Source organism: Rissa tridactyla, chromosome 13, assembly GCF_028500815.1.
Source record: "Rissa tridactyla isolate bRisTri1 chromosome 13, bRisTri1.patW.cur.20221130, whole genome shotgun sequence".
Lineage (NCBI taxonomy): Eukaryota > Metazoa > Chordata > Aves > Charadriiformes > Laridae > Rissa > Rissa tridactyla.
The window spans coordinates 5075944-5103352 of record NC_071478.1 but is presented as its reverse complement, the minus strand read 5'-3'; the positions used below and the strand labels follow the sequence as shown (position 1 = coordinate 5103352).

General features: G+C 45.7%; 1 protein-coding gene across 3 annotated transcripts in view; it reads left to right on the top strand.

Annotated features, from left to right (window-relative positions):
• Window positions 1-27150, top strand: part of SETD1B (SET domain containing 1B, histone lysine methyltransferase) — a 55527-nt gene extending 28377 nt beyond the window's left edge. Inside the window, exons 7-18 of one of the 3 annotated variants that reach the window (XM_054219810.1) lie at window positions 3880-4650; window positions 9648-9818; window positions 10757-10844; window positions 11747-11964; window positions 12060-12192; window positions 12928-13386; window positions 15655-17208; window positions 19458-19624; window positions 19923-20054; window positions 20710-20829; window positions 21206-21343; window positions 22095-27150. In XM_054219810.1, the coding sequence (XP_054075785.1) occupies window positions 3880-4650; window positions 9648-9818; window positions 10757-10844; window positions 11747-11964; window positions 12060-12192; window positions 12928-13386; window positions 15655-17208; window positions 19458-19624; window positions 19923-20054; window positions 20710-20829; window positions 21206-21343; window positions 22095-22268 (4125 nt within the window). In that variant the 3' untranslated portion in view covers window positions 22269-27150. The other 2 variants (XM_054219811.1, XR_008469185.1) reach the window with 2 other exon arrangements.
• Window positions 27151-27409: the final 259 nt, after the last annotated feature.

The window sequence follows — 27409 nt, the reverse complement described above, 5'->3', positions numbered from 1 at the left end:
GATCGTCTTCTCCCTGATGCTTAATCTTTTTCTCTTTCCCTGTCCCACTTGCTTGGGATAAAATTGGAGCACAGACTGTGTTCACTGTGCAAGTGCAGGTGAGTTGTCAGCCCAACATTGTAGGAAGCAGGGAATCTGTTGTTGCTTCCTGCAGACCCATCTGAGCACCAGAAGAATTAAAAATAAAAAAATCTTTCAATCTTCCAAAAATGCTAGTTTTGGCTTTAGCAGTTCTCATTTCAGCTTAAGTAAAAATAAATGCATGTATGAATGAAGAAAGCTGCTGTGTGCTACAGCATGGAATCTGGCTAGTCCTACCACCTCTCTGCAATTTCAGGATCAGCTTTTTCTATCTGATATTTCCTTCAAGAGGGAAAACTAACCTCATTTATCAAACAGGATTCTTTGGTACTGAGACTGAGTAAAGGGCTGCGTGGATGGGAGTGGGTTCTAGGTGATGGGCAGAAGCAGTTTGTGGCTTGGGGGTACAAGAGCTCCCCATGGCACTGCCTGGTGCTGTTGCTCCACTGGGGCTTTGTGGGGTGACTTTCCTCCATACCCCATCAGATGAGATGAATGTGAATATGAAGCTGATTTTTGTCTGTCTTTGGTAGCCTGAACACTCCTGGCTTCCTATCCAATGCTGACCTTTAGCATCATCCAGCTTTTGCAATTGGAGCCAGTGCTTTTAACAGTGCCTTTTGTGTTCGTTTATTGAAAAACAGTGTCTGTTTCACAGGAAACTTGTTTACACCTGCCACAGTCGTCATCTTTACTCTTCCTTTGCCCCTTTCACTGGAGCTGCGGTAGTTGAAACTGTAGAATGTCCTTTCATTCCCCAGCATCCTCGGCATGGGACGTGACTGCAATAGAGCAGCTGGGGAGAGGATGCAGAGTGTGAGACCCATGTAGAAATGTTAGCCAGATGTGGACAGCTCAAGGAGGAGATGATACAGTTTGGCTCTGGAAAGACTCAAGTGCAATGAGTTACTATTTCTGCTTCTCCTTTTTGAGCTGTTAATTTTAGAGTTTACAAAACAGCCCTCAGAGTACCTCCCTGCACGTACAGATGCACTAAAGCAACTCAGCAACTATGGGAGAGTCCCCTCTCCGTTACCGTTAGCAGGGGGTCGATAGCACTCGCTGCAGGGTTTGCCCGGCTCGTGCTTTCCGCCCTTCTGCGGGGGTAAATGGTGGTCTCCTTGTTGAGCTGAGGGGCAGGGCATCTTCAGACCACTAAAATTGCGAGTGGCTTTTTGAGGGTGACCCATGCGGTGTGTGAGCTGGTGGGTTCATGCTGCAGCAGAGGAATGGGGGGAGGCCAGGGTGAGGGGAGGTGCTAGGACAGGAGGATTTGCAAAGCTGCTGTTGCAAGCATTGTGCTCAGCCTGCTCTCTGGTGGTAGCTGCTATAGCAGAGATGACCTTTGATAAAACGTGAAGCATTTGGTTTGATTTGGATAGTTGTAGTTGCTCAGCTTCAAACAGCTACAGTTCATAGCAGAGTCGTCAACCTAGCTGCTCTTGCTTTTGTTCCCTTACCCCTGTGCAAAATTCACAGGTTAAAAATCAAATCAGAGTAGCTTCACGGAATCACGGAATTTTTCAGAGTTGGAAGGGACCTCTAGAGATCATCTAGTCCAACTCCCCTGCTAAAGCAGGATTGCCTAGAGCACATTACTCAGGACTGCATCCGGGTGGGTCTTGAAAGTCTCCAGAGAAGGGGACGCCACAGCCTCCCTGGGCAGCCTGTTCCAGTGCTCTGTCACCCTCACTGTAAAGAAGTTTTTCCTCATATTTGATCGGAACTTCCTATGTTCCAGCATGTGCCCGTTACCCCTTTTCCTGTTACTGGGAACCACTGAAAAGAGTCTGGCTCCATCCTCCTTAGACCCACCCTTTAGATACTTGTAAACATTAATAAGGTCTCCCCTCAGCCTTCTCTTCTCCAGGCTAAAGAGTCCCAGCTCTCTCAGCCTTTCGTCATAAGGGAGATGCTCCAATCCCTCAATCATCTTGGTTGCCCTACGTTGGACTCTCTCCAGTAGTTCCCTCTCTCTCTTGAACTGGGGAGCCCAGAACTGGACACAATATTCCAGTTGTGGCCTCACCAGTGCAGAGTAGAGGGGGAGAATGACTGATGAGAACAAAGCTTGCTTCCCAGCAGCTCTCGCCAGTGCAGATTCTCCAGTGTCTGATAAGGGCTGAACTGTATTGCTCTTTTCTTTCAGACTGGGGAGACTAGTAGGAGAGCAGACAGAAGAGGCACCTGCTGGCATGAAACATGGAAGAAATAATCATCTTTGGGATCTTCAGTCCAATTTGGCTGAAAACAGCCAGCAGGTTCCAAAACTCTTGCCAGGATTGAGATAGAGAGAGGCACTTAAAGACCACTTGATCGTGATCTCTTACTGCCTCAGCTGGGCTAGAGCCCGCAGCATCCAGGGCAGGCAGGAGAGCTGTGGCGGAGGTGGAGCATTGCTGCTGTGCTCTGGTCTATGCTGGTGAACATGGGGATGCTCTTTATTTAGATGAGCTGGTGGCAACATGCAAACTGTTTGTCTGGCTTTTTTTGCATGAAGCTGTTGTGAGGAAGGAAGTGCTTGGTAAGTCGTTCGAAGGAGGCAGGCCAGTCATGCTTGTAGAGAGTCTGGGAGAGAAGGTTGTGATGAGTACTTCTGCTTTTCAGTCCTGAAAATAGCTGAGGGATGTTTGCTGTCACAAGACTGGTGGGTTTTGATGATTTTAGCTTGGAAAAAAAGGAAGAATGGGAGAAATAGGTTTGGAGAAGGTTGTTGGGACCCTGTCTTATGTTTGCTGACATCCTGCTAGTAAAAGGTCAGCCCCATTCGTGTTTCCTAGATAAACTGTCAGTGTATTGGATATGTCTTCCAGCAATATTTCATTGCTATGTTTCTTACGAGGATTTATTTTAACAGTACCTGAGGGATGTGACAGTCATACATATGCTTTCCTTGTGCTGTAGACACCTTCAGAACTGAAGTGGCTGTAGGACATAGCATGCAGGTGTGACCATTTGCTGTTGAGGATGGATCTAGCTTGTGAGGCTTTTCTGTTGTACAAGACCTAATCTGGCAGCTTTGAGACTTCAGAGCAGGCAGGCGCCCTCTGTTTTAACCTGCTTTCCATCCCTTTGACAGTGGAGGTGGTACATCGTTTGAGCATTTTATGTAACTCTGTATCTGTATTTCTTGTGGCTAGTAAAGTATTCGTTTTGCCCAAGAACATGACATATGCTATGTCTTTGAATCCCAGCATTTATGGCTCTGATGTTTAAAGGCAATTTAAGCAGGTTTGGGGTTCTTTTTTTCCATGTGAACTGCTGTGGTCTAGTCAAGATAACTTTTAGTAGCAACAACCATGTGGAAGTATTGTCTTCCCGTAATTAGAGGTTAAGAGTTGACAGCAAATGAGCCAGGGTTTATAATTAAAAAACCGGGTAATTCTTTGTGCATGGTGAAAACTAAGGAATAAAAACTGATGGTGTAATGTACCTGTCAGTATTAGATGCAAATAAGAGATAATGTATCTTGCAGTGAAAGACATTTGGGATTGTGTGTATTTCACCAAGCATGGGAGCAATTCCTCCTATTCCATAGAAGCTGAGGTTTTTGTTCAGTTGGTACTAATGCTCTTTTAGAAAGCTTTTACCTCTCTGCTTCCTGAGGTCTGACATGGAAGAGAAAAGCTTCAATAGGCACCAGCTGCTCAATGGGCCCTGTCTTTTCAGGGCATCGCTCGCTTTTCTCCGTTCCCAATTAAAATGTGTGTTAAACTTAGCTTTTGTTTGAAGCAGCCAGCGCTGTGGTATTTAATGTAAAAGGAATGTGCTCCTCACCTTTTCTCTCTCTCGTCACAGGGTCAGCATTCTTCAGGGGAGGACATGGAAATCTCTGACGACGAGACCAACCCTGCGCCCATCACCAGTGCAGAATGTGCCAAAACCATTGTGGTGAACTCCTCTGTCAGCAACACAGCTGTGATGGCCCCATCAATTCCCCCCATGCCACCACCAGGATTCCCTCCTCTTCCTCCTCCGCCACCTCCACAGCCAGGCTTCCCGATGCCTCCACCGCTACCTCCTCCACCTCCACCCACTCACCCTGCCGTCACCGTCCCACCACCTCCGCTCCCGGCCCCCCCTGGGGTCCCTCCGCCTCATATCTTGCCTCCGCTTCCTCCGTTCCATCCTGGCATGTTCCCTGTCATGCAAGTGGATATGATAAGTGTCTTGGGCAACCAGTGGGGTGGCATGCCAATGTCCTTCCAGATGCAAACTCAGATGCTGAGCCGCATGATGCAGGCACAAAACACATACCAGTATCCGCCTTTCATGACGGGCCGGATGCAGTTTGTGAATCTTCCACCATACCGCCCTTTCTCGATGGGAGCAGCTCTTGGTCGTGGACAGCAATGGCCACCACTGCCCAAGTTTGACCCCTCGGTTCCACCACCGGGTTATGAGCCAAAGAAGGAAGATCCCCACAAAGCCACTGTGGATGGAGTCCTCCTGGTCATAGTGAAGGAACTAAAGGCTATCATGAAAAGGGACCTGAACCGGAAGATGGTTGAAGTGGTAGCATTTCGGGCATTTGATGACTGGTGGGACAAGAAGGAACGTCTGGCAAAGGTAGGCTTTCACATACTCTGTGCTGGATGCTGGGGAGAACTGTTCATAGTGCTTGTGGCCAGGGCATGGGTAAGCAGGGATCTAGAAACTGACTTTAAAAAGACCTCACAACCCTAAAATTTTATGGTAAGTAAAACAGAAGCAAAAAGTAAAGCCATGGAATAGCTTTACTGTGAGAAACCACATTGCTTGAGGCTGCTGAAATTAAATGGGAGGAATGCATGTCCCTGTCGCTTATCTGCCTCTGTGCCTCCCCGCGGGGCTGATCTTCGTGCTGAGGCAGGCAGCAGGAGTGTGCTGGCAGCAGCAGACCTCAGCCTGCAAATATCTGGAAGATGCTCCATCGCTACAGGCGCCTGCCTTGGGACAGGTTAGCACCTGAGTATTAAACCTGGCTTATTTCCATGATGTCACTCCATATATGCAGGCATTTCATGCTGCTTTGCCATCAGAACAAACATGGTCTGGGAAGTTTAGTCCTTCCTAGTCGTTGATGGAGGTACCCTGTGCAGAGTTATGTCTGAACAAGTGTGGAGCCATAAATGCTCATCTAGGAGTGAACTCCTGCTCTGTCTCGTATCATCCCGCTGATTTGAAAGTGGGCCTGAGGAAGAATCATAGAATACCAGGTTGGAAGGAACCTCAAGGGTCATCTGGTCCAACCTTTCTTGACAAAAAACAAAGAAGTGTTTAGTTCTCAGTGTCATCCCTCTGCTTTGGGGTGGATCTCCTCCTTGTTGCCTCCAACTGGGGCCACCTCAGGGCAGCTCTTTCTGTGCAAGAGACTAAATGCGGCTTGTGCCTTGCAAGACTCTCAGAGAGCATGTTCATCTTTGGCGGCACGTTGGTCTAACTGGCCTGCACGGCTGCTCAGTGCGTCCCGGCAGGATGCACCCACCATGCTGCAGCATGATCCAGGAGGGTTCTGCAAATGAGCTGCTTTTTCAGCTGTGTTTCGGAGTACTGTATTGTCTTTACACAGGTGTCTCTGAGGAAGGGCTTCGCCACACACACACACACACAACCACACATCCTTTTCTTTTTCCCCCTCAGTGCAGTAGTTCCTGGTCCTGAAATTTGAAAAGTTTAGCTGATTTTTTTTTTTTTGGTGGTCTGTCACACTGTTGGCTGCCTCCTGAAAGGGGTTTGCAGACGCTGAGATCAGGAGACAAACGTGCAAGTGCTTCTTGCATCTAAGAGGAAGCTGAACTTTAGCTCCAAAAAGCTAAAGTCAGATGCAACAGGAGTGTTTGAAACCATCAGGCCACTATTTTGTGTTCCCTGCTTTGTGTGATGAGATCCATGGGTATTTCCAGTTCTCTGCGCTCCTCCCACCTCCCCAGTGTATGTACGCAGCAGCAATTAATTCAAAAGTTGAACGTTGGCCAAATGCATGAGAAGTTCCAGGGATTAGTTAAGAAAACAGCTTTGCATGAATCGTCTCATCCATTCTCAGCCAATTTAAAGTGTACCTCAGCCAGCAACCAGCTCTGTGATCTAGTATGTGAATTTGTCTCTACCAAAAAAAAGTTAAAGCTACAGAAAGGTTCATGCAAACCTCAAAATTAGTATTACAGTAAATTACTGTAAAAAACCAACAAACCAAAATCAACACCACAACCTGCAGATACACCTTTGATTTCATATGCCAGTTTTCAGAGCAGTATCTTCACCACCTGCTTTTGTAAGCCAGTTGTGTGTTAACTGTAGCGCCTGGGAAAGCTCCTTGGCTTTCCAGAGAGGTTGGTAATGCTGCTGGTTAACAGCTGGTTTATGACAGTGTAATTTGCTCTGGCTTAGAGCTGGCTGCGTGACATGCGGTGAGAAACCCGATCCCTTTCCTCCTGACTAATGCTCAGAGCTTCTGCCTCCTACCAGCGAGCGTGTGCTAACAATTTTGGAAGAGTTTCCAGAGCAGTAAGGGGAAGAGATCCAGTAAATAGTTGCAAAAGCAGCAACTGAAGTACCAAATAAACTGTTTTAAACCAGACGTCCGCAGTGAAGACGCAGAAGCAAGTCGAGGCAGGTCTTCAGCGTCTGGTCGGGCTTTTTTATATCCCGACCTATGGCTGGATTTAGCATGTTCCTCCCTCACCTGGAATTTGTAACCCACTTTGGGGAAGGGAATCTGGCTGTACCACAGCAGTTTGCCACAGTCCTTGCCACAGGTTATGTTGGATGTGAGCAGGTAATTGAAAATATGAAATTGCTGCATGGAAAAACACTTGTGCTTTCTGTCCAGGAACAGAAATGCCAGAAACATTGCTGCTTCAGGGCACTGCCTGGAGAAGCCTCTGCCAGGCCATGTGTTACTGCCACATGCAGAAAAATCACACAGATTTCAGAGCCTCCTTTCTCGTAGGCACTCCCTGACACTGGTGCGGGACAGGATTCCTTCTCAGTCATAAGCTGCCTGCTTTTGCCAAAGGAAAACAAAATATGAGTATTCAGCTTAAACTGTACCTTCCTCTTGCTGGTGTCTTTATGCATATGTGAGTATGAGCTGACAGGGCTCCATGGTGGCAGGTGGAGGTCAGTTCCCCATGTACTTTGCCATCACGCTGATTTTTCTAGAACGGACCAAGACCTCCAGGCACTGTTTGATCTGAAATGACCCTCCAAAACAGGCCCTGCATCCCCATTTCCTCCCTCCTAATGGTTTTAATTGGAGCTCCTCATGTTTTTCCTTACTGATTGACAGTAGTGAAAGAAATTATTTTTGGAGGTTTGGAAGTATAAATAAGACAACATATGTGCTTGTTTACATCTTTTTTTCTTTAGAAATAAATCAGGCAGATTTGTAGGGAGACATAATATCTTTTAATATCTCCTATCCTTGGACCATCAGCTGCAGCAGCCCTCCTGTTATTTCACAGGGGAGATCAAAGCTCATCTCGGAAGCGCATGAGCTCCACCGTATGCCAGTTCCTACAGGAGGAGTGTCTGTCTTTGGTGAGAAGCTTTGCGGGTCTGCTGTCTCCCTGACCGTCCTCAAGTGTAGGAGGAGGAAGCCTTGTGGGTTTCTTTTTTCCCTTGACTGACCAACAATGTTCAAGTTTAGTAGGACAGCAAATGTTATTTACACAATGCTGCTGGCAGTCCCTGAACCTTCAAATGATGCACAAGAAGGCAACACACTTGTCACCTCCTGTGCCTCAGTTTCTCTCTTTTCTCTCTGTTTTTTGTCCGCTACACTCCATCAAAGGAATCAACTTGGGCAGCTGATTGACTGCCGAGAAGTATCATACCATAGGTAAAGGGTGGGAAAGCTCAAGGGTAAAGCTGGTGTCCTAGGTCAGGCAGGATGGAAAACATATGGGGTGAAAGCTGCTAAGGAGCATGTTGCTAGGGAAGGCAGCACTTGTGTGCCTGAGCTAGGGGAAAGCTCTTCCCTGTTCCCAAATCTAGTGATGGGTTTAGGTTTGAAAGCCTAAGTAAGATGCATTAAGCAGAGTGCCAGGAATAATCAGCCATCCCTGGCCATGGAGTGCTGCCGCCTGGATTCTCTGCTTGATATTCCCATTAGTCTTGTCCCTTATTAGCAGGAGAGCTGAGCTTACACTTCCTCTTCGGTGATTACAGCCAGCTTCAGCAAATTAGCTCTGTTATTGTCTGTAAGAGAAACCGACTTTTAGGCGGTGTTACACCACTGGCTGATGCAAGTGAATGTTACCTCCAGTGCCCTAAGCTCAAGAAGAGTGTGGTGTGCCACCCTCCGTGATGCTCTCCCTGACTCATCCACCTCTCCACAGCTGCAGAGGTTTGAATTCCTGCTCTTCCTTCACACCTCAGCTCTGGTGAAAAGGGCATTGTTGTGGCTGAGCAGAGATGAGGCTGTGTGTCTAGTTACCAAGTATTGTGGACCCTTAGGTGTTTTGCATAAATATTTTGATTTTCCTTTTTCCTGGGACTGCAGCCTTCTGACAGTTTTTGTGGACTTGGGCTGTGGTTGTTAAGTGTGCACAAGGATGTGTGTGATTTCTGACTCGCTATATTGTGCCTTACACTAAAAAGAAGAAAGGTCTTCCCAACTAGAAGTTCTGAAGTTGCTTTCAGTTATGTGGGTTAGCAAATGAAGGCAGATAACACAGCGTTAGGCTAACTTGCCTAAGGCATGCTTGAGTTATTTGTATGAGGTATATGTGTAGCTCTGTTTCTCATGTAGCTGTCACCAGGCCAGATGGGCTCCTGCAGCATTTGGGAGTTCGGGGCTGGTGGTGGTGTATGAGGATGGTGGTGTATCCCAACTCCTTAGCTTCCCTTCAGAGTTCAGGACCTTTGTAGAGTAGCTGCTCCTTAGCACCTGATAGCTCCTGCCTGGGTGGAGGAATGTGTTCCCTTGGGCTGTCGAGTCCTGGGTTCATGGTTGCACCTTTTCTTTCCCTTTCATCTCTCCTTTTTATGGCCTTTGCTGCTAGCATCTGCTTTGGATTCTAGCCTTCTGGAAGGTGGTCACTGTGGTCTCCGCACCAGGCACTTGAGGGGTCTGAAATGAGCCATGGGGGCTAATGGGTCTGTTCATTTCCCTTGTCTTTTCTTGGGAAGTACTTTGGCCTATGTTAAGCTGTATGTGAAGGAAATTGAGATCATGTTTTGAAACGCTCAATGGAGAAAGCAGGGGTGTCTGCTCTGCTACCTGCCAGCATAATGGCTCCAAATGCAAGATCACTTACTGTCCCATGCTAAGCCACTGTTCTGGGAGTCCCAACAGTTTTGTCTTAATCAGTTTTAGTGCCTTGTGCAGAGAAAATAACTTCTTAAAATGCAAAGGGGAGAAGGATTCTCAGAGATGGAAAGGTATCATTATCAAGAAAAGCTCTTGCACCTTCTCCCTTTAAAGTGTGTGGCCATGAGGTGCATTTTCACATGCACTGACCTTTAGAGAAACTGATGCCTGGGCGAGGCAGTGATACTTCACAAACCTCAACTGTCTAAATGGTTTCCAGAGTTCGTGTGCTTCCCAGGAAACTTTCTCAAGTGTGCTTTCTCTGTTGCAGGCATCTCTCACTCCAGTGAAGTCTGGAGGAGAACTGGAGGAAAAACCAAAGCCGAAGGATCGAATTGCATCTTGTCTTTTGGAGAACTGGAACAAAGGAGAAGGCCTGGGATATGAGGGAATCGGCTTGGGCATTGGGTTACGAGGGGCCATCCGATTGCCATCCTTCAAGGTAAAAACAAAGATCTGTTCCCTAAAGGAGCAGTAGGAGGACAGACCCCTCTAGGTTTGTGCCCCAAAGCCCTGCAGGCTATTAGCCCCACTCTGTGTTCACTTGTGCAGTTGCTTCTGACAGCATCACTCGTAACACACCAGTACACTGTAAGAGCAAGGATCCTCTTTCCCAGCCTTAGCTTTTCATCAACCACTTGTGTGAATTGTCTGTAAAGGATCTCCCTGCTCTGCAAGGTAAATGGGACATTTGCCTGTGTTCAGGACGCAGCGTTTCAGCATGATTGTAAAAACACTTATGCTCGTAGTGCTTTACACAGTTAGTTATTTGCTTAGAATGTCTTGCAGTTTGGCAGCTGAGTCTCACCTGAAGTTTGGTTAAAAGTATTCTCTGCCTCGTGTGAGTTTACAGAATCAGACTTGCAAGCATAGGGTCACCTATTTTAAAGAGCATTTGTGTAAAAAATTAGAAGTATCTTTAAAAAAGTATGGGATGGTGGTGGGTAGAGGGGCTTCCCTGAAATTGGGATTTTGAATGCAAAGAAGGTTGCAAGTCAAGGTTTGGGATGAGAGATTCTGCAGCCCTCATTTAGAATGCAACTTGCTTTGAGGTTCTATAAGATGTCATTGGCTCAGGCACTCTTTCTGTTCTGCTGCATCTGGATTTGGCAAGAGTTTTCTGTGTCATCTTCAAAGTACCTGGTGATGACATGCACCCGCGCTGGTACCCAGAGTGTTTTGATGCAAATTGAAAGGGTAGAATTTCATTCAAAGTGAAATTCTGTTTGCAAGCAAATAAAGGGATCAAGAGCTGGGGAAGTGGCCCTTGGTTTCTGGGTGTAAGTCACCGTGGCAAAGTAAAAGAGTAGCAATTTGCTTAAGAAGTTGATTTCTGCTGTTTCTAAACTTTTAGAAATGCTAATTGTGTCTTTTGTTCAGGTGAAAAGAAAGGAGCCACCTGAAGCTGCCTCAGCAGGAGATCAGAAGAGAATCCGGCCCTCCACTTCTGTTGATGACGAAGACGAAGGTTTGCAAAGCACATTTGTTTGAAACGCAAGAGTAGATGCAAACCACATGCAAGCTGCATTCTTTTAAACTTCACAGCAGTGTGCTCACTTACAGTTAGACACAGAGTCAAGGATCTGAGCCAAAACCCTACTTCTCACAAAGCTCTGATCAGCTGGGAGATGTCTCTTCTGGATTCAGTTATCGTAAATTCACTGGCGGGAAATTTAAGACCCACATTTTATGAATAACTCATAACCTATTTCAGTTCTGCTGATGCAGAGCTGGTCACCCAGTAGAGGGAGCCCAGATGAGTTCCTGGACTGTTCCAGGGGCGTGCTTGCAGCTCACTGGGTACGTTGTGGGAGAAAGCATTTAAGAGACAGTTTGCTCTGCATTTGATTTTAAAACCAAAGCAAAGTTATTTGCCAGAAAAATCTATTTGAAAATATTTTAACATTTTTTTTCCTGGAAGCAGGAAGGAATAGAGATGAAACAAAGCTTTCAATACCATTTGTTTTGCATAAATGAGTGAGTTCAAATTAGTTGTGCCATAAAGTTGATTCAGATTAACAACTAATTATGAAGTCAAAGTATAGAAGCAGGGTTTTGTAAAGCACTTAAGTAAAACAAAAAGGGATTAAATTGGGCTTACCTGTTTGACCTCAATTGTGCCATGTCTCCTAGCCGCTCTGCCTGTAGCTTGTCAGCTTTGGTGAGCCGCATTTTACCATCTCTGCACTCAGTCTCACCCTCACTTGCACTGTGAAATTAGTCCCCTGTAAGCCTGGTGACTCACACACCACATGGGCACATTGCTCCTAACTTGGATCTTCCCAAAGAAAAAGTTTCCATTTGTAGTCAACTCTTTCCCTTGCTTGCAAAGTATTTGATGGCAATTTCCTTCTTGTTTTTGGTCACCAGAGTCAGAGAGGGACAGGGATGCTTCCGATACAACATCTGACCTGTCAAAGAAGGATGCAGAAGCGGTGGGGCTGAGGCGGCGACCAGCAAGGCCACTGGAGCTCGACAGTGAGGGAGAAGAGGGAGATGAGACATCAGGGAAAGAGGAAGAGTCCTCCTCAGAGAAGGAAGAGGAGCAGGAAGAAGAGGGAGGCTTGGTGAAAGGAGCACCTGGCAAGGTGTGTTGGTTTGTCATTGCAATTTTGAGTGCTGTCGTTGAAACGGGGTCTCAGAGTCAGACACTGTTCATTTTTGGCAATGCTTTCTTCCGAAGGAGGAAGATGAGGATGAGGAGGAAGATGAGGATGAAGATGAAGATGAGGAGGAAGATGAGGACGAAGATGAGGACGATGAGGAGACAGGCATAGACACAAGTGATAAGGAGGAGGAGCAGGACTCTGAGGAGGGTAAGCAGTTCCAGCAGAAGCAGCAAGCATGGCCTTTGGGTCAGGTGTGGTCTCCCTTTTGTACTTGTGAGCTTATTTTTTTTATATTTGTGCACCATCTTTCACTGAAGGGTAGTTTTATACAAGATAATGCATACAGGTATTTTTAATTGTTACTTGTGAGGCTTCCACGATCACTCAGTCTGTGGGTCCCTTTGCAATACCTCTCCAGCCCCTAAGTGATCTCAGCTCAACTTGATCTCAGCTCAACAAACTCTTAAAGCCGGCCAACTTTGTGCTTGTTTTATGGAACGTGTGTGGCTGGGAGAAGAAGGAACCAGATTTGAAACAGGGGTAATTTAACCACTAATAACTTTCTGACCTATCAATCAGTTCCTGCTCTGGAAGGGTAGTTTCCGCATTTTAAAGCTGTGTGTGAAGGCAGCAGAACATCTTAGTACGGCCCCAGTAAAGACGCAATCCACCAAGAGACCCTTGTGAGCAAGGTGCCAGGCAGCGTTAGCTCTGCTGCTCATAGAACTGCCTGTTGTATGGTGATTGTAAGCATCCAAACACATGGTTAATAAGTCTCTGCAAAAATAAACAAATTGGGAGGCGACTGCTTCAAATCCACAGACTGCTATTGGTCCTGTTTCCATGCTGTTACAGTGTGGAAGTGATATTTGCTCCTGTAATAGATGCTATTGTTTAATGAAGTCAGAAAGCGGAACTAATGGTAATTTGTTCCTCTTGTAGATGTAGCAAGTCCCTCATCTTCCAAGGCTGAAGTTGAATCATCCGATGAAAGTGAGGACTCCTCTGAATTCGAGTCAAGTTCGGATTCAGATGACGAAGATGAGGATGAAGATGAGGAGGAGGAGGAAGAAGAAGAGGAGGAAGAGGTGACTGAAGATCAGGACAGAGAAGCCATGGTTGCTGAGACAGACCATGAACCTGCTGGTCATGAGCTTCCTGATGATGAGAGGGAGACTATTTTGGAGCTGTATCCTGTGGATGACTACATGGATACAACAGGCTTGGGACTCACAGAGCCAGCTTTGGCAGTAAAAGACGAAGGCATGGAAGAAATCAAGGCAGGAGAAAGTGAATGCGGTGAAGTCCCAGAGGCACGGATTGCTGCTGAAACACTGAAACATTTGGTTATGGAAAGAGACCAGGAGACAAAACTTGCGCTGTCTCCCATCTGTAGGCCAGGTATGCTCTTCCATGTGGTTTGGCATTTTTTACCACATTTCCAAGAACAGTACTCTCACAGGATCTAATATGTATGGTTTTGTATTTCCCTTGTTCTCTTTCTTCCTCCAGTGTTGCCTCTAGGCTAGGGGTTATCTGTACAGGGAAAGTGTTCTGTGCTGAACTTTCCTTCCTAGTAAGGAGCTCTACACATGCCATCTGCTACTAAAAATACTGTGGTTATTGTATCCAGAATCTTATCCTGGGCCAGTTTAGTTAGTGTCCTACAGGAACTGAACAGTTGTCATCATCCGAGGGTGACTGATTGGATGGTGTGGTGGCTGAAGCTCAAGATAGAAAAGCCATGGCTGCTAAAACAGAACAGGAATCTGTGCTTAATGAGTCACTACTGGCTCTTTTTGGTTTTAATACCAAAGCAGTATGGGACTGGGAAGCTATATGGGGCAAGTGAGTGGAGTCTTAGAATTATATCTGGTTCCTAACATTATTATTTGTGAGGGTTTTTTTACTTAGTCCTTTTAAATGAGTGATACTCATGGGTTTTCTGGAAGAAGGAAATTATCTTCGCTCAATACAGAGTTGTATTTAGCCCGGTCCTGGTTTCAGCTGGGATAGAGTTAATTTTCTTTCTAGTGACTGCCATGTTTCAGATTTGGTCTGAAAGGAATGTTGATAACACATACTGTTTTAGTTGTTGCCAGTTGATGTTTATATTAGTCAAGGACTTTTTTCACTTTGCCATTGAAGCTGAGAGGGAGCATAAACAGGACGAGTTGGCCACAGGGATATTCCGTACCATAGACATCATGCTCAGCATATAAATGGGGGTTGGTCAGGGGGCAGGGACTTTATTTTGTGTATTCTTTTACTGTTATTATTATTGTTGTTGTTATTTTCCTTTTCCTTTGTTGTACTGTTGAACTGTCTTTATGTCAACACATGACTTTTTTTTATCCTTTCCCTTCCTTTTCTCTTTTCCCTACTGTACTGGTGGGGAGGGGGAGACGTGGGCAAGTGGCTGCATGGTCCTGATTGCAGACTGGGGTTAAACCGCGACAAACACAAGGAAATGAGAAACCTTTTACAAGAACAGGAGTGAGATGCATAAATCTTGACAAATTCTGCAGATAGGGGAGAATTAAAAAGCTAAAAACTGGAGCCAAGAGGGGCAGCACATCTGGTGTGGTCTGCAGTGTGAGCCTTGGGCAGGACTGGTGTCTGAGGACTTAGAGAGCTGGAAATCCAGTCCCTGCACAGGCTATCACTCCTTGGCTGCCATAAAATCTGAAAGCCGTACAGAGGTAAAATGTTAAACTGGGCAGGACAAAGAAGAACCTGTTTTGCACAGATCCTTTTTAGAATAGGTGAATGTGCAGAAAGGACATAAATTTGGGGAGACCTGCATTTGGGCACCTTGACATGTGGAATGAGCTTTACCGGTGGGCTGTGTGAACAAGCTCACACTGCAGCATTCTTCTTGTGCAGCCCAGCCCAGTCCTACAGGAGTTACAGGGATCGGACCCTTCTCCAGCAACTCTCCAGTTCGTTCAGCACAAATGGAGAACACTTCCCTTCCAGCTCTCCAGGCATTGTCACTTCCTTTTGTGCTCCCACTTGAAAATGTTATTTTGAGCTGCCTAAAAAAATTCACTGCTGATTCCTTTTGGCCCTGGCCCTAAGGGGGTAAATAAACTCCAGACAAATGAGCCTGCTGCAGAGAGAGCAGCATATAAATTGCCTTATTGATACCATCTGAGTGTCTCCTCATTCATTACAAGGGCTTCCCGTTTCCTTCATGTGTTGTTCAAAAGTGTTATGCTCCTCCCTTCACTGCTCCCTCCTTGGAGAGCTGGGGGTGCTTCTTGGCCATGCAATTAGTTTACCTTCCCACATTAGAAAAGGTGATAGCTTGGGGCTCTGACAGCTCTCTTCCGAAGTTCTCGCTCCACAGGCCGCTGATTCTTTTTATGTCTGTACAAAAGGTGGTCAGGGGTTTTGAAAGCAGAAAACCTTCGTTCTGGCCTGTGTTGTAGCTAATCCTCAAATTAATAGTGCATTTTTCTTATGGTCCATTAGGGATGTCTGTGGTAGCGTCTAATTACTCTACACTCTGTGCCTCCAAAATGTAAAGCATTGGAGTTTTTAAAGCCTCCCAGTGGAATTGAGCTGTTCTATAATTGCAGCATCTTAAACATGCCTTTACTGGCAAGTGGCAAGTAACCAAGTGGAAGCAAAGCTACTGATTCTTCTCTCTTTTCCGCCTTTCAGAGGAAGAGTCCGAACCCGCTACCATGCTGGAGCCAGAGGTACAGGAAGGTCCAAAGCCTGAATCTCAAGATGAAGAGGAGACACTCTGTCTCTTGACTCCAGTGGGAGTCTTCGGAGAACCTCTGCCCAATAAAAGCTTCTTTAGCAAGTCTGATGACAGCAGCTTAGAAGCTCGTGTGAAAACAAAACTGCCCTCTGTAGCGGAGGAAGATGACCGGCTGCCTCGCACACCTGGACGGGAGGTGATGATCCATTCAGAGACTGATACTCTTTTGCTTCCAGCCCACAAGGTGCCATCCTCCATGCTTCCCTTACCATCGACTCCCGGTAAAGAAGAATCTTTAGTCCCTCCAGAAAAGTTCCCTGAACAACTAATGGTGACCAAAACGTCCGTGGAAGAGGAGATTCCTAGGACTCCTGGGCGGGACATTTTGGCCAAGTCTTCACACCCCCTTGTAAAGTCACAGAGCACGGACACTGTTCCAGCCACGCCAGGAAGCGATGCTCCCCTCACGGGAAGCAGCTTGACCCTCAGTTCCCCTCAAGTCCCAGGGAGCCCCTTTTCCTACCCATCCCAATCTCCTGGCATTAACAGTGGCATTCCTCGGACTCCTGGGAGAGATTTCAATTTTACGCCTACTTTCCCAGAGGCTGGTGCTACCATTCCTTGCCTTCTGTCTGGCAAGAAACAGTCAGAGGATGAACTAGATGAGAAACCCTTTAAAGAGCCTCTTTGTGCTTCCCTTACGATCAGCATGAACAGTGTTCCTTCCCCTATCCCCTTTGCCAGCCCCCCACAAGCAGATTTCCACACGGACATGGGTTTGCCACATGATGAGCCAATACCTGTAACAGCCCTGCCATGCATGCATGGAGATGGAAGAATGCCCATTGAGGAATGCAAGGCAGAAGTAAAATCTGTTTTGCTCTCATCAGAAGTACCTGCTGGTGCTTCTATTCTTCCTCCCCCACCTCCACCTTCTGTCCTTCCCAAAAGGAGGCCAGGTCGGCCAAAACGGTCACCACCTTCTGTCCTCTCATTGGATGTGTACTCGGGCAAAACCATAGAACCTCCTCCTGTGCCAGTGGCTTTGGTGGAAAGCGCTGTGGGCAAAGAGCTGTTAAGTGGACATCCTGATGCTTTCTATGGACTGAAAGACCCTGAAGCCGTCACCCTGGACTTCAGGAATGACGGTTTCCATGAGAAAATAGCAGCTGAGACAGTTGCAGAGAAACTGCCATTTAAGGAACTGGAGAACCAGTGGAATGAAGACTTCAAGGAAGAAGAAGCTCACGTGAAACCTAAAAGACAGTGGCGAAGGCAGAAGAAGACACCCGAGGACCTCCCAATGATTCCTTCCCCTGAGTATTCCCCGCCCCGGCCTCAGTTCAGGCCACGCTCCGAGTTTGAGGAGATGACCATTTTGTATGATATTTGGAACGGAGGCATAGATGAGGAAGATATCAAATTCATGTGTATCACATATGACCGCCTGTTACAGCAGGACAATGGTATGGACTGGCTCAATGACACCCTGTGGGTATTCCATCCTTATATCCTTTCTCGCTGGTGCTTTGTGTTACACAACATGTGTAAGAGGCACTAGATGGTCATTGTGTAGGACTTACAATGCAAAAGACTGAATTTGTTGGTGGAAGAAACGTTTCCTTGCTAAAATAGCAATTGCTTATATCGGCAGGGAATGTTAGACTGTTTTATTCCCTGAAGCTGCAATACAAAAATACTGCAGAAGTGGCTGTTCTTGCTGCATTTTCAATCTAGGACTGCAGGGAAAATCTGTATGCACCTCTTCTGGGGAGATTTCCTCGCTAGTTTGAGAAGCTTCTGTCTGCATTTAAACCAGTCTCTCTTTTTCAGCTTGCCTCTGGAATTTCTAGTCTGCACGTACAGGGCTTTAACTTGGGGCTAAAACTTGCTGTAAAAATAATCTCACCATCTGTGCCCAAAATGATGAGTTAGTGGTGCTAGCAGCTTTAACTTGCTTTGAGTTTGAAATACTAATAAACCTGGTAATCAGCAGCATAGGCTGTAGCTTTGAGTCCTCAGGAGTATTTTTGGGACACACGTGCTGTCTCAGAGCAAGACTCTACATGCGTACAGCCGTCAGTGGTGATCTCCAGAACAGAGCCTAAAAGGCTGTGCTCATAACCTAAGAACTCTCTAGGAATGTTTTTAGGAAGGATGCATGAATTTATACATTAAAGAAGACAAATACACCAGTGTGTTGCTAGAGATTGTGTGGAGTTAAAATATCTCATCCCTTACTCCCTGCAAGACACAAAAGCAAAAGCAAAAAAGCCCAAACCACTTAAAATAGTCAGTGATATGATACTAATAAAAAAACAAGTGGAGGTCAGTGCTGAGCTGTGCGTTTTAATCCTTTCTTTTTCTGCATCTCAAAGGGCAGCGTGTAAGATTAAATTTATAATTATCTGCCTTCTTATACCAATGCAGTAGTCTTGAAATAGATTTATTTAATTGTTTAAAGGAAATTTGCTAAAAGGACGATGAAATGCATAATTCCCAGTGGTTCTCAGTCTGTGTCTGCCCCATTTGGGGAGGCAGTTCCAAAACCAAACCAGTTTCAAGGCAGGAGTAACTGGCCCTGCAGGGGTGGGGGACCACCAGCCAGTGAAAGGCAGAGGGGGACGGCCGAGGGTAGGGCTTGCCTGTGACCATGTGTTTGCATTTGGCAAGCTACATAGTGGAAATATTTGAAATCTGTTTCCCTGTTGATAAGGATTATTGTTAACAGCAAATTTACAGTCATTTTTTAAACCATTTAAAAATCATCTGCAGCCAGTTGCCGGTTCTTCCTGTGCTACACTGCATGATAGGTGTGAAAGTACCCGCAGGGTTCACCTCCTTTGCAGCAAGCTCACACCTCAGCACTCTGATATCAGGGCCATTGCTTCTTGCTTTTTATGGTCCCTCTGCTTCAATTTTTTGGTGTTAAGGACGTATTATGACTCGCAGGGAGCATTTTTGGGTAGATCTCAATCATCGGAGGCTTCATGGCTGTGTTTTTGGGGTGAGCTGCCAGTAGTACAGCTCCACTGTCCTTCCAGAAGCCAAAGACCTGAAGGTACCTTCTGCTTACTCAATGCAGTGAGTCCTTGCTAGGCCAGGGCCAGCGGTAGGTTTTCTTGACTGATCAGGACCGTGGGACTGAAACATCTGCACAGGGTCTTACCCTTCCCATCGGGGTCTGAAGGAGCTGATTTACTGAGGCTGGTGAGGGCAGCATCTCTCTCCAAGCCCTTTGGACTAAGGAGCGACTCTTGCCCATCTGTGCTGCTTCTAACCATAGTCAGTGGGGATGATTGCTGCCGTGAGATCAGCGCGGTGTCTTCAGGGCTTGAGGTGGCTGCAGGGAGTTTCTAGAGGTAGAACAAAAGCATGACACTCAAAACAGAGAAAATGATACATCCAGATGGCTGGGCAGCTGCTGTCTGTGTACGTAGTGGGTGCTGTGGGGAAATCCTTTCTCAAACAGGTTTCTCTTGACAGCTTAACCTTTTTATGTTTAAATTTTCATTATCTCTTTACTTTAGTTTCCCGAAGCATGCAGCTAAGAAGGACAGACTGTGCTTGGTTTTCCTGTAGGCATGAGGGCTTCAGTGATTTTTTTTTTTTTTTTATTTTTCAATAGTACTGCTATTTTTTGCAGCTCCCCAAAACCTTCATAATTTTCCAAGCTCCCGGTGTTAGCTCTATCTAGCTGAAGCAAGTTTTGTCTGATATCTACCCGTGGCTGTGTTTCTCCTTAACTTCTTTCCACCTACTAGCTTTTCTACCCCCAAGAAAAAGAAGCGGGATGATGGGATGCGGGAGCACGTGACGGGCTGTGCACGAAGTGAAGGCTATTACAAAATTGATAAGAAGGACAAACTTAAATACCTCAATAATAGCCGAGCTTTTGCAGAAGAGCCTCCAGCTGACACGCAGGTGAGGACACATCCTCCGCTGGCTGCCAGGGTGTGAATGGGATTTGGTTTTATACGGTGTCACGCACAGCGGCTGCTTCCTGCCTTTTGGCAAGGACGGAGGTGAAGCTGTTGCTACGCCTGTGTTGAGTTAGTCATCTGGGAGCTACTAGGGAGATGTTAGTGTTTGATGTGGGATGTTTTAGGAGGCCACGGGTTCTGCGGTGCTGTGTTGTAGCACAAGGGATTGATTGCTCACAGGGAGGCTGCAGGGTGTTGGGTCCGTTGGGTCAGCTTTGATCGCCCATTTGTCCTCTCAGGGTATGAGCATCCCTGCCCAACCTCACGCTTCCACCCGGGCTGGCTCCGAGAGGCGGTCAGAGCAACGCAGGCTCCTCTCCTCCTTCACTGGTAGCTGTGACAGTGACCTGCTTAAGTTCAACCAACTCAAGGTAGGTCACCCTGTGGACTGCTGCTTTGCACAGGGGCTGGCTGGGAGCTGGCTGAGGCCAGGGCAGGGGACCTCCTGACTGTTGGGTCTCACCTTGGTGATGGCCATCTCAGCATTGGGCACCTCTGTGTGTGCCAGAGGATTGAATGGTACCTGGCTCTCCTGTACTTCCACATAATACAACTTGATACAACAATACAACTTAATCCAATGTCTAATACGAATAATTTATCTAAAGAAATAGGAACAGAGCAGTCACAAGGAAAAGATGACACTTAGTCCAGTGTGCTCACCTGTGAGAAGCAGAGACATGGGCTGGCTGATAAATGGCTATAAATGAGTATATGATGGTTACAGAGCTTGAGCCCTAGTCAGAACCATCAGGGTTATGCAGAACTCAGAGATGATGGCCTTAAAGGGTCTGTTCACCCCAGTATGTGGTCAGTGGTAAAAATCCAAGTACTGCAACTCTGCGGGACCTCCCATGACCTCTGTCCTGCCTTCCTGTCACTGCAAGACAGAAGGAAACTACGTCAGGTTGAAGTGCCCCAGCACTGCTTGTGGCTTGGAGTGTGCTGCAGATGCTGGGACGGCCTTTCCCTTTCTATGCTGTGCCTAATTCAGGGTTGGGGTTTTGGGGTGTTTTCTTCATGCAGTTCCGAAAGAAAAAACTAAAATTCTGCAAGAGCCACATTCATGACTGGGGCCTTTTTGCTATGGAGCCCATTGCAGCTGATGAGATGGTGATCGAATACGTGGGTCAGAACATCAGGCAGGTAAGCTGGACTGGGGTGAAATCTGAGCAAAATCCAGCCTTGAAAGAAGTGCTCAAGTATGACAGCTGGGGTTGGAGTCCCTGCTGTAAGGCGTTAGCTACGTGAGCTATGCAGAGGTTGGCATGTGGCTTGGAGGTACAAGGGTGGGATTTTCAGCAGCCCATAGAAAGTAAGTTCTCAAATCCTTAGGAGATGAGCTCTCAAGAAGCCCATCCTGAACTTCTGTGTTTTCAGTTAGGTCTGTGTTCTCTTGGGGTGTTGGGGATCGTATATCTGTTGAGTGGCACAAGCACAGCTCAGGTGAGTGTTGTGTAGATCTCTGCTCAGGGACCACTTCTGCAGCGAGTCCTGACTCTACACCTGGGGTTTTCCGCAGGTCATTGCTGACATGCGTGAAAAACGATACGAGGATGAAGGCATAGGCAGCAGTTACATGTTCAGAGTGGATCATGACACCATCATTGATGCCACAAAATGTGGAAACTTCGCCAGGTTTATTAATCACAGCTGCAATGTAAGTATCATGTTGTTTTTGCATATAATTGTACTCTGACATACTGATAAACCCACAGAGTCCTTGCTAACTTTGATTGGGGCCATGTTCAGAAGTAGCAGGGGGTGACAGGGTTATGATTAAATGTTAATGAGCTGCAGCAGATCAAAGCAGAGTCTAAACTAATGTAAGGAGATTTGAGAGACCTGAGAAATGAACACGCAGTGAGACAGAGTGTACTCAGAATCCTCCTTACCCTGTTGGGGGACCCTGACCGACACTGTTCAAACATATCTAAAGAAATATTTCCGTAAAACAAACCAAATTTTAGCATTGTTATTCTGTGGGAACAGTCTCCTTCTAGTGTTCACATGGGAAAAGTGTTCTCTGCCCCGGCAGGTAGAGAAGCTGCTTTCCCCTCTGCTCTGTGCTGCAGTCTACGCTCAAAGACTTGGCTGCCTGACCAAATTATTAAGTATTAGTTGAGCTGCTTTTAGCCCGTGACAAACTTGGTGGAGCATCATCCAGACCCGGTTGCACCACAAATGACCAGAGCGTGGATATTTTGGAGGAGCATAAGGGAGGGCTGCTTTGTTTTTTGGCTTCCCGCCTCCTTCTCTCAGCTTCCCCTGGGTCCATGCCTTGGAAGCGTGGCTGAAGCTGTCTAGGGAAAGGACTGTCCTGCTCTTTTTCGCTTGGAATAATTATGTGGAGGCTGGGAAGCCATGGCCATCAGGAGCCTAAATCATTACCTGTTCTATCACCCTTGCAGCCAAATTGTTATGCTAAAGTGATCACAGTGGAGTCTCAAAAGAAGATCGTCATCTACTCCAAACAGCACATCAATGTGAATGAGGAAATTACCTATGACTACAAGTTTCCGATTGAGGATGTAAAAATCCCGTGTCTATGTGGCTCTGAGAACTGCAGGGGAACCCTGAACTGAACTCGAGGTTTCTCGTCACACTTGCACCTTCGGCCATGTCAAAACTGTGGTAACCAGGTGTGGTTGCACTTTGCCAAAAAAGGAGGAAAAAAAAAAAAAGAAAAAAAAGGAAGAAAAAAATCAAAAAAGGAAAAAAAAATATTTAAAAAAAAAAGAGGAAAAAAGAGAAGAAAAAAAACCAAGCAAGTTTCGCACTTCTGCCAGGATCACGAATGAAAGCAAAAAGCGCACATGCTTACAAGGACTGTTCATGTTTCAGGTGCTCTTTCCTTTTCAGATCCAAGACGCACACAAAAAGGTGACTACCGTTTTGTGGCATGGTCTATCCAAACACTAGCTTCTCTGTTCAGTCCCTACATTAATGCTCCGTAATGGGATAATGGTACCTTATTTTTAATTGTTGTTATAAACCTTCATCGTTTCATAAATGCTGCTACCTTTTCCTTATCAGTTTTGTTGGTTGAAAAAGACATTCAACGTTTAAATGTGAAGCAGAGACTGAAAATGCCATATAAGGTTTGTTGGGAGCTTGATTGGCTGAAATTGCACAGATTTCTCCGAGTAAGCTGTAAATAAATGTAAGGTTGATGTTACAGAGCAAGCCAGAGGCTTGAGGGTGTGTGAATGGATGTGTGCGTGTGCTTGGGTGCGTGTATGTATGGAGATGTGTCCGCAATGAGACTATAGGTGAACTGTCCTGCCTTTTCGTTAGGGATGAGCCTGAACAAGTCCCCTAAGCCAGACACCCCGGGGAAGAGTCAGGTCAGCCGCAGACCTCAGTTTAGCGCCTTGGGCTCGTCTGTAATTTTCATAGACCGTGCTGGTATATTGGGGGATCAAAACCTCTGCACCCATACGTGAAAAATATTTGGATATCACAATGACTAGTAAGAAGCTGAGTCAGTTGTGTAGCTGTAGCATCGTTGCACGACGTGTGGCCTTTGGGGATGCCCGTTTCCTGGAGATCGGTTTGTCTTGCATGCAGGCTGTGTTTACGCTGTAGAATTCTTACCCTCCTTGTAAACATACACTACGGGCCACGTTTATAACAGGATTTTTTCTTCCTGTAGATGGGAAACAGGCTGATGTGTGTCTCATATTAATTTTTCTCATTTTTGTCTGCATTTCCCTGCCCTTCCAGAATTTTACGGGGAGTATTTGCTCTGTCCTTGAATGTGGGAGATGCCTCCTGTGATAGGAGCGAGCTGTGCCGTGCCACTCTCCTCCCTCTGTTACTCAGTAACTTGTCCTGGGGTGGTCCCATCCCTCCATTAAGAACATGGCAAAAGTGTCCATGAGAGCAGGCTGCGGGAGCAATCCTGTCCTCCCCCATCTACAGCAGGAAAACAAGTACTTCTTTAAATTTGGAAGGTGTATTTTGAAATGATTTTTCAATATATTTTGTCCTTGTAGATGTGCTGAGGTGAGGGTTGCAGTTCTTCGAGAGGTTCCATTTAAAAATGGGGCAAAACACCAAAGAAATACTTCTTTGGATGTGATCTGGAAACGTTACACAGCCATTCGGGTATAGACAGGATCGATTTTTCAACTTGCATTGAGTTTCTCCTGTGTAAAAAAAAAAAAAAAAAAAAAAAAAAAAAGTAGAGATTAGTTGTACTAAACCCTTTTTAATTGGCTTATAAGGGGAAGTTGCAATGTCAGTATGAAGTGGGAAGATTATCTGCATAGCTAAACATCATCTCCCCACAGAACAAATTGTACAGCTGTATTCTTACAGCCTTTTAAAATCCGTGATAATTGCTATATGACCACAGAGGTTACAGCCTTTGCAAAAGAGTTTCCTGGAAGTTTGTTCTGCTGTTAAGTGGAATTTCCAGGCCTGCAGTATGGAGTGGAGCTTGTGATGTAGGTTAGACCTCTGCATCTGAATTTCTTCTTCAGACAACAGGCCTGAGAGAACAGGAACACACAGACTGCTACAAGCTGCCTTAATACCGCCTGTATTTCTGTCTGAGGGCGAGGAAATTGTTGCTGAGATTGGACAGTCCATAGTCTCATCTGTTCTTGTTTTGGTTTTGTTTTGTTGTTTCCCCCCCTCTTTATAAATCTCTCCAGCAATTGGGTAATGGTGACCCAGAATTCAAAATTATGAGAAGCACAACTAGTTTCTGTCATTGAATGTTGGTTGTAAGTGCAGCGATGACAGAAGCATTTGGGAGTTAAACCAGCTGCTCAATTTACTTTATTTTATTTTTTAAATAAGGTCCGTCTTGTGTTGACGCTCCAATTGGCATCTCTACAGCTTGGCCTTTTACTTCCAAAGCTTTGGAAATGCACAGAAGTTTCCTGTGTCTCAGAACTGAAGCCCCTGCGTGCGGCAGTTCTGCCGACGTCCTTGGCTTTCTTCCTCTCTGGTCCATCAAACCAGTGCATTAACAGTGGTTTGTGGGGGTGAAGTGTCCCCAAATGGTCCAGCCCCTAAGTACCTGCTGACAGTTTTGTATTTCCCAGTATATCTGTGTGCTCTGGACGGGATTACCCCTGCAGTTTGCCTTAATCTTTGTTGAGGAGAGGCAAGGAAGCAGGTTGTGGCCCTCTGAAAGGAGACCTACAGGTTGGGTTCCTTCACCGTGTTTTCAGGAGCGCCAAAGGGATTTGGGTGCCAAAGACCATGAGTACCTAAATCCCTTGGGTACTTCTGAAACTGCCTGTAGCCCACCCCTTTTTAGAATCCCAGACAAATAACGTGAGTTTTGGGAAGAGCTGAGCTCCCAATAGCCCCCCAGGAGGAAACAGAGCTGTCGGACCTACAGCACTTCTGAAAATCATGTTAGTCTGGTCTCAAAGCCAAACCCGAGGCTTCTCTTTTCTTCCCCGTAAGTCTTGGCTTGCAGAGTCCTACCTGTCCAGCTCGCGTCTCAGACTGCGGAGCTGCCCTGTGCCCCCAACCAGCGCATTTTATGGTGAGGATAAGTCTGGTTTCATGATTTCCATGAGCTGCCACAGTTGCCTGTGGTCTGCCCTGTCCCTGCAAGTTGGCGGGGTCTGATCGGGGCAGGGGAGCCCTGCAGCCACTGAGGTGGTTTCGGAAGGCAGCCCCGTGGAGATGCCTTTCTAATCCGTCCCAGGTACTTTGGCTCGTACTTAGAAAGGGATGAGGTGAGGAGAAAGGCAGAAGGTGTGCAATTCGCACGCCAGCCTGGATCGGACCCAGCGTTCGAGGCCCACGGTCAGCACAGGCGCCCCGGCACCCCATGGGAACAGCATCAAGGACTAAAAAGAAACCTCACCATTATGTGCTGCTTTACAGAGGGATTTACTGAAGTTTTTTTTGTTGGCTGAAAAGCCTGTCCCCGATTTATTTTTAGTTAAATTGGAACCTAAGACAAAAAAGAGAGAGACATTGACTGTGCTCCCTGCAAGGTTGTTATCTGGCTAGGTGAAATGACCCAAGACAACAGTGCAAAAGTTTTGGAAATTTAACTTAAATCTTTAGTTTCCCAACATGAAGCTGGCTTGAGCTCAGCGTGCAGATGCCTCCACAGTTGGTGTTTCTAGGAAGCGCACTCTGTGCTCGCAAATCCCTCCTGTCTCTGCCCGACACCCTCATTTATCCGTTCGGTTCCCACCCCTGTCTGCAATTCCAGGTTGGTCCCAATAAGTGGTCTGTGGCTATCGGGGGTCCGGGAGGGGAAGGGGCTCATCTTGCAGATATTTGTATTGTATAGAGCAGCTTATTTCTACAAGGAAAACAAAACCAAGACATTTTTAAACTCCAACAAAGTATACAGTAGTTTCAGTTCCGGTTTTTGTGACCTTTTTCAGGGATCATTTCAGTGCATTTCTGTATAAAATAAAAATTTAAGGAAAAAAGGATTTTGAAGTATATAAAAAAATGCATCTTCTGTACATAGGCAAACTCAAGAATCTTCTCTTCAAACACTGTTTCTTGTAGAAACATGTTGAAATTTTTTTGCTGATTTCTTTGTACTTCAAGAGCATGTAAATAATTTATTAAAAGTGACTATTGTAATTTGGAGTTCTTTTTAAACAGATTCCAGCTCTAAATCATGTCGAGGAGATGGGGAGGAAGAAGGACTAAGTATAGCAAAGGAGCTGGTGGCATTTACAGCTTGTGTCAAGCTTTGTATAATGTAAATTCTGTATAAATATGTTTTTTGTCAAATAAATAGATGGAATTAGAAGCATTAAGAAACTGAAGACAAAAAAAATTGCCAAGTCAAGGCTTCTTCTTTCCCCCCCCCCTCAGTCTGAAACCTAATGTGCAAAATCTATTTATTTCAAGCGAGGAAATGTGTACAGTCTAATAGACAGCCTAAAATGTATTTAAGCGAGTTTGCAACTGGATTTTTTTTCAATTTAATATTTGTTTTGTTTTTATGAGTTTCCTCCTTAATTGCCACTGTAGTATTTGTCCAAGTGAAAAGAAACACATCGTCACGGACACTCTAAAACAAATGGGCAGTTTTAAAAGCAAAATGGAAGAACACCCAGCTCCCAATCCTTGCAGTTTTCTGGTTCTATAAACAGGTTGTTTTAATTCACAGTGTGAAAATAAAGGGCCTCCTTTAAAAGGAGGCAGGTAAAATGGTTTGCAATAAATAAATAAATAAATAAATCTTATTTTTTTTAAGTTCCTAAAAAAAAAAACAACTCTGCTTTGAAGATTTAGGGTTTCTGCTTTTTCTTTTGTTAAGCAAATTTATAAATTTAGGGATGTTTTGTGCATATAGAATCTGTCACCAGTATGTATCTTGTTTTGAAGAAAGTGTTTTTGTTGTGGATGTGTCATGCTGTACATATTTGTTCATATTTTTGTGAATTGAATACTATGTACCATTGTATTATAGTAACTTTTATAAAGCAAACCATAAATATACTGACTTTTCTTACAGAAAAATTATGTTGTGCTTAATGTATAGCCAGGGCAGCTTTTTGCTCTCAGACCTGTGCTGGGAACTGAGAGAACTCTACGAAGCAGATCCAGAAAAAGAGCAGTCCAAAGAACTGATTTTCAGCAAAGTTTACTGAAAATATTAATTCTGGTGAGCAGGAAGTGACTTTAAGCAACATTACATTGCGGGAAAGAAGTATGTGAGTCATATAAGTTTATAAACTTAAAGGAAATGTTCTTAGTATTAAAAGTCTTCACAACCTCG